Raw genomic sequence first — 13611 nt, forward strand, 5'->3', positions numbered from 1 at the left:
CAGTTGCCAATTTTGAAGCTGTTCAAGGACAGTCGTCCTTCTGCATGGGGCTCCTTCCAACCCAAAGCTGGCCTTCCTTCCATCCTCTGCAACTCCCTGTAAGTTACTGGAATTTGCATGCCACTAATTCATTTATGCCTCTTTGCTTTTAGATTAAAATTACTCACAAGAATCAAGCGCCTATGATGATGGGCCCTCCCCAGAAGAGCAGCTTCTTTTCACTGAGGAGGAAGAGCCGTTCAAAAGACTAAACAATATGCCAAATGCCAGTTAAACCAAGAGAGAAAACAAGACTGTAACACACACACACACACACACACACACACGCACGCACACACGCACACTCATCTCTAACCAGTGGAAGCAAAGCCACCCTTCAGGAAGAAATCTTCATCTTGCCGTACATTCTCTCCACTTCAACAATGGACACACCCCAACAGAGCCAGACACCAACAGAAAATTCTGAATGGACTGAGGGCCCACCGGGGTGTGGTTGGCTCATACAGCAACCTCCACATTCCCAGAAAGCCATGAGTGGGACTTTCTGAGACTGAAGGAGAAATCCCCCTTTCTTCCCACCAGCCCCACAAGTTCCCTCATGGACGCTCGCAAGAAGCAGGCTGCAGGTTTCCTGCCTATGTTGAGATCGGATGCGGCCAAGGGAAAGAGCTCCCATTCCAGAGAATTTACACAAAGGTCCCTCTGTACAGAGACAGACGGCCTCCAGCTCTCAGAGCATAACCCTTGGCAGGGCTCAGCAAGCTCACGTTGGTTTCTTAGTCGTCCTTCAAGCGGCAACTTCTCCCTGAACTTGCTGAGGAGGCAGAAAGGCTGTGGAAAGCTGTGTTTCCATTCTTGGTTCTCCACGCTGTCAGTGGGCACTTGTTATTTTCCCAAAGCTTTCTCCTGGTGGCTGTGTGTTTGTTTAGAGACGGCTCCAAGAGCGCCCAGAGCTGCCTTCACAGCACACCTTAGATGTGGTATTTATTTTCTTAGTTCTGTGAACACCTGGGAGGGAAAGCAGAGAAACTGGGATTTATTTTTCAAATTGGTGTCATAATATTGTGTAAAAAGGGAAGAAAAAAAAAAAAACCACCCCCAGTTTCTTTCTTTTTCAAGCCAAAACGTGTTTCCTGTTTGAGTTCCAAGCCCTGGTGGCAGACTATTCCTGAAGGCAGAGAAGAGGAGAAGGAAGGGCCTTTTGCTCAGAAGACCAGGAGACAAACCATCAGGAGGTTCCCACCTGCGTCTTTGTACCTATGACTCCCAGAGCCTGACCTGAGGGCCCTTCTGATGGTCTTATGTGTGTACATATATGTAGCATATTATATATAAATATTTATTTAATGACGGACTTTTCCTGATTGGGGAAAAATAAATATTTGTAGACTAGGAACAGAAAGTGGGAAAGGAAAAGAAGGTTTTTACTCCCCCATTCCACCATTTCATTGTTAAGACACATTTCCCCATGGCGATCATGAGACTTAAGGGAAATGAAAGTAGCTTCTTATCATAAAGAGACTGAGAATTCCTATTCTGGATTCTCAAAACAGCCATGAAAGATATGCTGGACAGAATTTACTCTCCCACTTGCCAGAGATAGCGAGTCTCAGGAAAGTTAAGAGACTTGTCCATGGTATCTTAACTAATGTGGTTTGGGAGTAGGTGCCACTAAGAGGTTATTTATTAGCGGAAAGAACCCACACATCTTAGAATAGGGTCATTTCTGGTCACGGAGAAATTATTCCATTCGAATCCAGGTTTCCAGGAAAGAGTGAATGTGTAGCACACGTGTGGATGGGACAGGCCCACACGAGGAAATGAGTGTCACATGATGCTTCCCAGAGATTCTCTCTGGCCTCAACTGGTAAGAAGTTGGTCTGGGTTGAAGGCACTAGACAGATCATGAGATTAAACTCTCCACATGTCAACTCATCGTGGTCATCATGGCCTCTTAAGTCTGGAAATGCCTCTGGCTGTAGTGATGACCTCAGCTGGAGACTCACAAGAAGGACCAAGGCACCTTCTGCAAGGTGCTACCGGCCAGTTCCCGGAGGGGTCCCAGCAGAGCTCAGTGGGCTTCATGCAGTTGGTGCCAGCATTACCCTCCTTTCCCTGAGGGCAAGTCTGAATAGAGCATTTGTCTTGGCACCTTTGCTCCATTGGACCTCCATCCCCTCTGAGATGTTAAGAGGACACGTGGGCCCACTCGACATCACTCCACTGAGCTCTCTCTAATCTCCTTGCACTGAGTCAGGAGCTTCGCACAAGGAAGGGAAATTAAGATCGTGTGTACACACCGATCCTAACTCTGAAGGAAGCAGTCATCTAGGACTTCCCTGCTGGATGCAACAGCGCGAAATAGTGGGTGAGGGGACAACCAGGCCACCTGAAGAATGTCTTGAATGATGGGATCCTTGGTGACGGGATGGACCAGCATGCTCCAGAATAACAACAGGTACTATCTTGGAAGCCACTTGACTTTGAAACAGAGGCAGATTCGGATTTGAGGTCACTGAGATATTTACAGCAGTTTTTTGTGTGCTTCGACCCTGATCCCCCAAGATTGAGGCTGTTGAGACGTGGCACCGTGGATAGGTGAAACCGAGTCTCAGAGATTCACAAGTCAGAGTGGCCCCTGCCTGTTCTAGTCTGGTGCCCAGGACTTGAAGTGTTGCCTGAGAGATATGTCCCAAGGCCCCCCTAGAGCCACAGAGTATGACAAGGCAGTGGAATAGTACTTCCAGTTTGGTAACCTCAGTAAGTCTAGTGGTGTTGTTTAGTGTGCTATCACAACTCATCCCTTAACTACTGCGACCGTGGTTTCTTCCGGCAGAGTGCTTCACCACAGTGGGCCTCCCAGCAATCTCAGAGGTTGGTGGAGAAGGTATTAATATCCCGATGTTAATAATGAGACAGTGAAGCTTAATGAGGGTTCAGTGACTTCTCAAAGTCACACAGTTAGGAAATCAGGGCAGAATCCAGTCCCTTAGTCTTCACTCTGTTCTGATTGTAACCATGCCACAGACTTGTTCCCACCCACCCCCACAGCTCTACCCCACCAGCAATAAAAATAATGAAACAGAAAATCTTCAATACATCGTGTTGCCCCTGGACTATTCAGCTGAGAGTTGCATCTCATTATGGCTTGGTCTTTGTGGATTTCCTCCAGTGAGTTGAGAATGGAGATAGGCTTAGTAGAATGATTATATTTCAGGTCAGAGACCAGCTCCTCTCAAGATAGTTCTTTCCACAGATGGAAAAGATATGTTAAAATTGCCAAATAAATTAGGAAATACTTGGCAGAATCTGGAAGAGCCTCCAGACTGGCGTTACATAACATGCATATACATTATACATATGCACATTATATAAGGTGACATAGTACTTAATGTGCTGTATATATTATGCAAATTACATATTTGTGAGTAATCATGATAAATATAGAGACCCACTAATCACTTTTTTACACATACTCAGTGACAGATTAGGAAGTTACTTTGCCAGAGAGTCTTAAAACTTACTCTCTCCTGCTGCTTTGGTTCCAATTCCTGACAAAAATAATTGCATCAACTTCTCCCATCTCTAGCCCCCTCTCCTCTTGGCCAAAATCCTCAGTTACCTCCTGTCCCAGCTAGGTTGTACCTTCCGTGGAGCACACCGCAATTGGGTTCATAAAAATAGAATCATGGGGTTGGGAAGGATCTCGACTTCCAGATTCCCCTACGTCCCAGGCCTGCACCTTAACATCCCTAGTCAAGTGGGTGCCTCATGTTGATATCAAGGGGAGAGGGAAGGGAGGAAGAGTCTACCAACCCTCCAAGGAAAGAAACTTCACAGTGTTCCTTGGCCACCGGTTTCCAGGATCCAACAATAACCAATCAGGAAGTTATTTCAAATGTCTAAGTCTCCACAGCATATCTGAGACCATAATTTCCTAAGACATGTTTCACAAAATGCTAGTGGCCATAAAATGCTCTATGAAAACAGAGCTATTTGATCAAGTACTAGCTCCCTTTCTAGGAGAGACATAGAAAGGCTTAACTCTAAGAATTCACAGTAAAGAATTATAGGGTCCTTTATTTGTTTGCCAACATCTATAGATTAGAAATACTACTTTATGCCCACCATTTCTTCTTTTTGTTCTCAGTAAAGATAGGGACACACAAGTAACCATCCTTAGCAATAATATTCCAAAAAGTACTTCTCTAGGACAAGGAGTCTCCAGTCTTAAGACACTCTTTAGTTTCTTCTAAGTGACTGTTTAACTATTTTTATTTTTCCCTTCTACATGCCTTAAAGCAAGAATTAAGGATCTGGACTCTTTGCCCCCTGAGGGCTGGGGGATGGGGAAGGAGGGATTGGGGACACATCATAGCTGCCGGGGGGTCAGACTTCATCTGTGTAGCTCCAGAGAACAGAACCAGGTCTAAACAGCACAGTTCTAGAGAGGTTGATTTGTATTGTAATGTAATGACTGCTTTCTGAACTGGCCAAATATGGAAGGGGCTGCCTTCCAGGGGAATGAACAGTTACCCGCTCTTAAGGAAAGGGTCTTGACCTGGTTGGGTAGGGAACAAGCAATGATCAATCTACCTCATCCAACAAGCTATCGAAACTGTTTTTGTCAGCAATAATGTTAAATTGATATCTGTTACTTCCTTTTGAAAGGGATACCTCAGTATCCCCTGTTTTCTGAAAGAATGCAAATGATTCCCAGAGACATTTCTGGATCAGTGGGTACTAACTTGATAAACCACACCTAATACATGGCAGGGTTGACCAGAATCATTGACATCCTCCACAGACAGCTAGTGGTGGTGATCTCCCCTCAGTATCTTAGAGAGTTAAAGGAATGAGGTTGAGTATTTAGACAAAAAGAGGTCCTGCCTTTCTATTGGGGTCCATATTGTCAGTGTGGAACTCTTCTAGTCACAAATATCAGACCTGCATCTGGTTTGCAATAACAAGGAAAAAGAAACCATCCCACATCTCAAATATCAATCAAGTTTTAGATAAAACAAGAGAGCAGAATTGTCTAGAATTTCACATGGAGCCATTGTTTGTAGCTCACCTTGATGTCCCATCATCCTGGAGTATGTCTTTCAACTTTCTGCTACAGAGAGAAAACAGGAAAAGGATACAGGAAATGGAATTCCCATTTATTTCTTACTGGATACAAGGCACCCTGTCAAGGTCTTTTCATGTGCTGTCCCATTTAATCCTCAGAACAGCCTATGATATGCGCATTGTACTTATTTCACAGATAAAGGAATTAGTGCATTGAAAGGTGAAGTACCTTGTCCAAGGTCAAAAAGATAGTAAGTAGTAACAGCTAAGACTTGACATGGATCTTGTCTCACCAAAAATGAATGCTTTTACTACTATACTTCAGTGCTTTTAACATTCTTGTCTGTTCCCAACCCTACTATCATTCTGGGTGAGGTTACATGGCGCTGGCAAATTGATCTATCAGGTCTACCTCTGTATAGCCATCTAACCATGTTCCTTCTAAAGAACTTCCAGTGCTTGTTCACATTTAAACTCAACAGCCTCCGTGGACAGCTGGAACCCCAAACCTCAACTTTGCAATCAGATTGGCAGCAAAAACTTAATCTCAATGTTTCAAATTCTGGTGGAATGGGACTCATCTCCCAGGGCTCCCTAATAGATTTTCTATTCAATTCCGTGGGTGGGAGAGCAGCAAGCAGCCTTCTCAGACATAAATGCCATGGTCAACGGTGACTGGCCTGCACGGGGAAGGAGGGCTGGTGTTGTTGAAGGGAGCCTCCAGCAAGAAGGCTCTGCATGTGCTCCTCATTAGTGATAGGCGTGGGCTGGGCCATCTGTATTCCGCAGGAGAACAGAATGGCAGGCTGCCTTTCAGATGCCAAGAGAAGCTATCTAATGGGAAGATTCAGAGAGCTCAAAAAGCAGGCCTCTTTCCTCATGGGGATCTCTGTGGGAAACCAGGGACACAGAGAACCAAGGGGTTTGGGAAATTAACGGTTTAACCCGCTGGGCACCCACGCTGGCCACCACTTCATTCTTCATGCCTGTGGTGCAGAATGGCAAGCCAAGCCCTGCGGCCTCATGGGCTCACTCAGCTCCCTTAAATGGAGCCCGTTATACTGAGATCTGTGGCTGCGGTGACAGGTGCATTACAGCAAGCCACCAGAGTTTGCAGGGAAGCCTTCAAGTTTCCCAAGGACCAGGAAGTCCTGCAGCTAGGAGAGACCATATGATTGGATGCTCAGCACAGATTCTAGAGAAATAATCAGAAAACATGAGGACAACTCTAAATGCTCCAAATGAGGAAAACGCAAGTTGGAAGCAAAGAAGAGAACGTACAACACAGTACCAAGCATGTAGTAGGTAATGAGTAAACATTTCTTAAATGAATGAATAACTAAACTGGGTATCTGCCCCTCTATCCTGGAATGGGTAGGGGAAGGGGAGTTAGAGGCGATGAAAGCTTTTTAACTAACAACTCAGGAACTTGAAACCACAGGATGTAGAGGGAGCTCATGGGGGCCTCTAACTACCCAGACATCTGTTGAGTGATGGACACAGCTAAATATGGATCATCAAAGGGCTTTCTAGGTCACATGGAGGGCAGTTGCATGATTCAGAAAAAAATGAAATTCAACTTGGACAGAAAGATAGAAATATTTGCAATCTACTTCTTAGCCTTCGGGTCAGAATGGACAAAGACTAAAAAGGCAGCAAAAGTGTAGTTACAACACAGTAAGAGATCGGCGTAATGAGGTACAGATTCAAGAGATGAAAAGACAACTGGAGAACTGGATTTTTTTTTTTTTTTAGCAGATTAATTTGGGCAAGGGAACTGAGCACTATAGTTCAAAAATGAAAGAAAGGATCGACAAAAAAAATTTTTTTTTAAGCAGCTTAAAGTTGAGTTAATTGGAAGATAGACATGTCCAGGCCTTAATGAAATTGCTAGTAAATAACTATCATTTATTGTGTAGTCCCAAACCTATTACTTTGATGACCACTGTTAAATATCACAGGCACTCTAATGAAGTTGGTGGTATATGGTTCCCTACTTAACAGACGAGGAAACGGAGAAACAGAGCAAATCTCCCCGCGGCAGATCTGTCAGTATCCCTCTTCAAAGCCAGGCCTGTGCCTGCAGGGCCACTGCTGATTCCTCAGAGCTCCAAGCACCGGGGTAGGGATTTACTACCCCAAACCAAGCCCATGTGCACAAATCACTGACTTCCGTGTCAAACCGGAAACCCGGGTCCACAAAGCTGGAGTGGGAAACAGCCGCAGAGGCCCATGGAGGAGGAGCGGGTCTGGGCTGTGGAAGGTGCCTGCGCACCTTACCCTCCTTTCTTCTTAGGCCCTCTCTCCAAGGCGCCAGCTGGGCCTGGTCCTAGGACGGCAGACAGTCAACAATGGCAGCTGGTAAAGAACTCCCCAGATCAGGGTGTTCACATAGTATGAAAGATCACCTTAAAGGACACAGAGACCATATTAAGGACCAGGAGAAAGTGAAATGAAGTCAGGAAGCCAAACATCTGAATTCAGTAACAGATACGTAAAGGTGGAATAGAGTTCCAAAACATCCTTTTAAAAATCTGTTGGGTAAATCCTAATTTGGGGTAAAAAGACTGCTTCTAGAATGATGCAAAAAAATTTTTTGAACTTTTTCCTTAACAAAAAAACCCAAAAAATCCTTTTAAAAATGGAAACTTAACAAGAATTACAAGTTGAGGGGTAATGAAATAAATTTTTCCCTTAGACAAAAGGAAATGAATTTCTAAACTTCACAATGTAAATGGCAATCCAGAAAAAGACTCCAGAAAGAGTGCATTTTCTGTTGAGGGATTAAACATTAGTAGTTCCAAAATAATTAATGAACTTTTTTTTTTTGTCTTTTTTATTTTTTAAGAAAACTGGTACCAATTGGTTACCAGAAAATGGCATGATCTTCAAGAAAAGAAAAATTTTCTTCGTAAATATTTCCTCTCTCCCTGAGTCTTTGAGGTAAAAGAACTGAGAACTAACTAGATCTTTTAACTCAGAGCAACGAATGTCCATGAAAGGGATGAATAATAGAGGATATTATTAAATTGCTGTTTGAGGTTTTCTATCATCATACTCTGTTACCACCAGGCATGTCAGTAATGATAAAAAAGGATAAATATAAAATGACAAAAAATGATAATGATTAAAAAAATGATAAAAAGGATAAAGTAATCCCCCTCCCTCCCTCTTCCTGTCAGCCTCTTAAAGCTTCCCACCATGGCCATCCAGGTTAAATATACTTCCTTGAATTAGAATATCTGGGAATAATCTCTTTTTATTATGGAAATTTTCAAACATACAGAAAAGCAGAGCCATGAGTATAATGAGAACACATATACCTGTCACTCAGATTCAGCAGTCGTTCCCATCTTCCATATTTGTTTCATTTTTTTTTTTTTTTGCTGAAGTATTTTAAAGTGAATTACAGATGTCATGACATCTCACACCAAAATACTTACACGTGTCAGCATAGGGGATCCTTCCTTATGTGGGAAAGGCACTGCTGTCAGAAGATGTGTGGGAGCTCTCGTAAGCTCGGTCATTTCTCAGTCCCAAATAGAAGTTAATCAGGACATCGCTCTAACAATTAATGAGGAGTAAGTTTTGGGTGGAACCCAAGGAAGGTCTTAGCTGTATTTAGAACATGCCTGATTGATATATAGAGAGGAAAGGCAACAGCACATTAACTAAATTCTCAAAAGACACGAAGTGGGGAAGTGGGGAAGTCTTATACACACTAATGATGCCAGAGAGAAAACACAAAGCACTTGTGTGGAGGTAGAAATTTACATGAACAGTGCATATTCTTATTTTTGAAAGAAAAATTGTTTGAAACATTGGTAATGACGGAATGACTGGGCACAGGTAAAAGAGTAAAACATCCTATCAGCAGATTCCTTTAATCATAGAAAAGACCATTGTGGTTTTTGCCCCCACCATGTGATGAGCATGGCGCTAGACCCAGTGGGGCGGCGGGTGGCGGTAAGCTGCTGAGATGTACAGACAGGTCCTCCCCCTCCACTGGGGCATAGCTGAATGGGAAATACATCAACTCCCAGGAGAACGTCTGGGAAGCTTGGTTCAGAAGTGCTGGCTCACTTAGGCAGGGTAAGATATCATCTTCAGTAGGCACACTTGCTCTGTGCTTCGTTGCTGGGGTCAGGGCAGGCTAACTGCAGATGTTGTGGACAAGATGGCGGGCAAGGTGGTTGGGTAGTTTGCTTGCAAAAGCCTGCCGGCTCAGTGATTCTGCCGAACAAAAGAGAAGGAGGCAGAATGAGTGACAGCAGGTTCCAGAACGTTCAGCCTGTCTTCGTCAATAAATGAAATTAGTTTCCTATTCAAAACAGCCTAGGTGGCCTCAGCAACTGGAGACCAAGGCCTGATACCCAGACTGTGGCTGGTGGACCTAACTGAGTACCCATTTGGCTTTCCATTCCACGCATCCGATGGAAAATCTTCCTTATCCATACCCTCAGGGCACATCTACCCCTTGACTCATGAAGCACCCCACTCCACAACCCCCTCCCCACACCATGGGGTTCATAAGAACAAGCACCACCTTCTTTCTCCATGACATTGCTGCCATAAGGAAGGCAAGTCTCTGTTGACCGACTCGGCGATGAAAATCCTTTCCACCCTCCAGAGAGTAGGAACTGTTTTCTTCCCAGAGCGCCCCCTCTTTGGAAGCACACGGTCTCTCCTGTGCTCCCTCCTCCAGCCTCACCCCGGGCTCCGAAGCCCAAGCCCAGGATCCACTGATGGGTGAGAAAACACATGAGCTCATTGGAGCTTATATAAGAGCTCTTGGCAGGCCTTCCCCAGGAGCATGCCCGCATTTGCCTTGTCTAGGCAGTGTGATTTTTCTCTTCTCTATCTCCTCAGAATAGAGAGGCTGATTTGTACTCCTGTTCAGTAGTGGTTTTGTAGCGGGGAGAAGGAAGCACAGTGTTCCCTCCCAAATCCCAGTGATTCAAATTGGTGGAGTTTCCCCCAGGGGCAGAAATAGTATTTAAAGGACGGAATCCACGGCATGTGTCAAGCCCCTTCACACTGGCTCTATCCCTTCTCTCATCTTCTGTCTCTGCGGAGCCCATATGCCTTCAGTCACCCCGGAGGAGCAGTGAGAGCCGTAAGGGCCAAAGCTGCCTTGACATCTCAGAGGACTCCCTCTCTGATGTCCCTTCTGAGATGTTTGCGAGCAAGGTCTAGGGCAGAGAGAGACAAAATAAGATGGAAATCCTCCTCTTCCTCCAGAGGAAGAAACAGAACATTTATGGAGGTCTTTCAGGGGCTCCCATCGCAGGAAATTGATCCTGCCTCCCAGTGACTTGGTGAGAACTCCCTTCCTCTCCCAGATGCCATTGTCTTGAGGGAGGAAAGAAACTTTTGGGGAATTTGGGGGAACTGCACTGTGGAAACTCAAAGAGAAGGAGGGAGAGAGAGAGAGAAAGGGAAGGCCATGAAACCAATGTCCAAAGTCAGGGAATGTTTTACATAGCTCCCAAGAGGAGAAGGGACTTGGTTCTTCTCCTGCCACTGAGGGAAAAAAAGGAGGGGGAGGAGTGGGTGCCCTTGGCAGTGATGGGCTCCCTTCTGCCCCCCAGTCACTCCAGGCCTGGGCAGCTCAGGGCAGCGCCAGACAAGACAGAGAAGCTCAGCCTGGGCCTCCTCATTCTCCTCCTTGAGCCTCACAGGCCATGACCCAGGGTGCTTTGTGCCCACAGGCAAGTGGGAAGATGCCCTCTTCTTCCTCTGCTCCTCTCCTGGGGCCAGCGCCATTTCTTGCCTGGCACCAAGGAGCGGTAGGGACATGGGCAAGTGTCAGATTATGTCTCAGCTTTCCCACCTGTCAGATGGGGCCAGAAAGGGTGGTTCATACATTTGTTCATTTATCCATCAATAAATATTGTGTTATTAACCAATGTCTATTTGCCAGGCACTAGAAGTGTCCTTAACCTGTTTCATCGCAGTTCTCTTGCTTTTTCTCCACCATTTCCCATTGCATTCTGCTTTTTCCAACTTCCATCCACCCCCAATGCCTACTTCTTCCACCTTTTCTTCTTTTATTCTTGTGATGTTTCTCTTCCCTTTTCTCCCATGAAACTATTTTTAGAGTTTTCATACATAAAATCAGAGGATCACAGGGATCTTAAGGGGACACTTGCCCACTTTGTTATCTCCAGGCAAGGCTGTGCTGAAAAACCCCGGGGAAGATCAGAGAACATAGTCCAGAGCTTGATTTCAGGATGTAATTTGAGTGTCTCACAGTTTCTCTCATCCAGAAATTATCTCCAATGTCTAACTGAAACCCCTCTGTTTGGTACTACTTTTCTTTTTCTCTTTCCCTTTTGGGTCAGATCTCAGGCATAGAGCACCTTTGTGGATATAGAACCATTGGGAAGTTTAATGAAAGCAACATAGCCGACCATCCTAGACCAGAGGGTATTAGCTTCAGTATGAAAACAACAGAATCAGGAACAAAGGGAGGACCAGAGGCCAGGGCAGGGAGGTGGGTTTGACTTCTCTGAAATGAACAAAAACAGACTAAGCAATAACCCACAAGCGTAATCCTACTAGAGTCGCCATTTTGGATCAACTATCTCAGTTAACACAAAAAGTCCACTGAGCAGAAAGTTCGGGAATCAGCCCCCTGTTGCTGGAAAGGCTCTCCCTTCGATGTCCTCGAGTTCAGCCTTGCACGCTGAGGTGGAAGGCAGTGGAGTACAAAGTCTGTGGTCTGTTGATTGTAGTTGAGTTTCAGATGGGCGTCATTCAACCTGGGTTCCAATGTGACCATATACAGAATTCCTCTCCAAAGCCATTTTTCCCAGCTTCTGGGGAGGAGGCAAGCCAGGTCTACTCTTGGACAGGGTCTGATGGCCCTTTTGGATCTATGTGAGCCTGCCAAGCGGCTCACAGTCTTGATGGAGGTGGGGTGCCTAGAGAGTAGGTCACCGGGCAAGGAGGCAGATTGTAAAACCTACAGAATTTTCTTTCTTCCTTTCTTCAGATGGCAAGAGGCAGGAGATCCAACTAAAGAGAAGAAGGTCTAATGGCAAGTTGTTGACCCAGCTTCTAGCACAGCTGCCCTCTTCCACAGAATGGGAACGAGTAATCTTTTGTGCCTCTCTGTACCATCTGCCTCCACTCCTGGTAGGTATCTCTGGGCAAGTGTTATTGTTAGCCAGTAAGCACAGTCCCAAAGAAGCCACTGCTAGAGGGGTTCTGACGATGCTTTTCTCTCTCTGCAGGAAACAAGTTAGACCTTTCTATCTGGGAAAAGTCTGGCCACTGTTCCATAGAGGCTGCTGTGGAAGGAGCCATCCCACGTGCCAGGATGATCTGAGAGATGAAACCCTGCCTGGGCAACAAGAGCAACATGGGGAGTGGGCCACAGCGCTGTCTCAGCCACGTGGCCTTGGACATGTCCTTCTGGGACCTCTCTTTCTCCATCTATCAAACAAAGGGGCTCTAAAGACTTTCCCTTTTCAACGATCTTGCCTTTACCTGGAGTAAACGCTGCAGCCATGGGAGAGGGGGCAGGGTCCTTGTTCTTCTGTGTCTTCCACCAGGCCGAAGACTTCCCCCAGCCCTGCTAGCCTGGAGGGCTATCCTTAGCCCTTTAAAGAATCTTCCCTTCCCTCTTAAGGATTGATCATGCTCAGAAATCCAGCTGATTTGGGGGACCAACATGAAAAAAAAAAGAAAACCCCTACAAAGAAACTCTTTGAGAAGCCCTCCACGTTTACACACACGCACACAGACATATACAAACACACATACTCGATCCCTGACGTGTAAACATTTTCCCTTCTGTGGCTCAAAACTATTTTACCCTTTCTCGTTGCCCGTGTGTTCGGAGAGACTCCATTCCCACCCGTGGAAAAGCAGCATTTCCTTTTAGAGAACTTGGCTAGACCTCAGTGTTTGGGGGTCACCCTGGGCATAGGTTGAAGCTAAAGGTCTTAACACACCTCACCTGTGGCCCATAAATGCAGACTCTGCCCGCTGAGACCGAGGCAGTGACTGGCTGGCACAGTGCCAGGGTCCAGCTCCTTTGCTCCTCACCCGTCCATCTCCGATGCCTCCTCCACCGTAGATAGGCTTCTCTGTCACGGTGGTTGCCTGCTCGAGCCTGCCTGTCCACCTGCCAGAGTGCTGTGGACTTCTGTAATGTACTGTGTGTCTGTGCGTCTTCCCTCTGCAGTTTACTACAAATAAACATGACAGTGGACAGCTGACCCCTGACCTCCTGGTGGTTTCTTTTCAAGCCATTGCTCAAGAAATCGGGACTGGCTGATCAGCCACAGGGCGCTGGAGACAAGCAGGCTCCTCTATGCTGTTCTGTGGCCTTTCGCCGGTGCCCACTGCCAGGGGTTTCACTGATAGGCCGGGACTGGGAAGAAGGGAAAATCTCTGTTGCCCTGTTCTTGGTGTTGCAGGATGGGGGGAGGAAACTGAAAATCCTATTAAATAAGCCTTTATTAGACATTTCAAAGTCTTCATTTCATTGATATGTGAAAACTCCCCTATGAAGCAATAAGCCATCTTATA

General features: G+C 45.7%; 1 protein-coding gene across 3 annotated transcripts in view; it reads left to right on the top strand.

Annotated features, from left to right (window-relative positions):
- Positions 1 to 13292, top strand: part of DGKG (diacylglycerol kinase gamma) — a 211890-nt gene extending 198598 nt beyond the window's left edge. For 2 of the 3 annotated variants that reach the window (XR_006818085.1, XR_006818086.1), the window contains 3 exons: positions 153 to 2458; positions 12068 to 12210; positions 12309 to 13292. Coding sequence is in view for 1 of the 3 variants with exons in the window: in XM_046003528.1 (XP_045859484.1) it covers positions 153 to 251 (99 nt within the window). In the remaining 2 variants the exon portion in view is untranslated. Of the gene's footprint in view, positions 1 to 152; positions 3055 to 12067; positions 12211 to 12308 lie in introns of those variants that run through there. The other variant, XM_046003528.1, reaches the window with a different exon arrangement.
- The last annotated feature ends 319 nt before the right edge of the window (positions 13293 to 13611 follow it).

The sequence above is a fragment of the Meles meles genome, chromosome 4 (genome assembly GCF_922984935.1).
Source record: "Meles meles chromosome 4, mMelMel3.1 paternal haplotype, whole genome shotgun sequence".
NCBI classification, from domain to species: Eukaryota; Metazoa; Chordata; class Mammalia; order Carnivora; family Mustelidae; genus Meles; species Meles meles.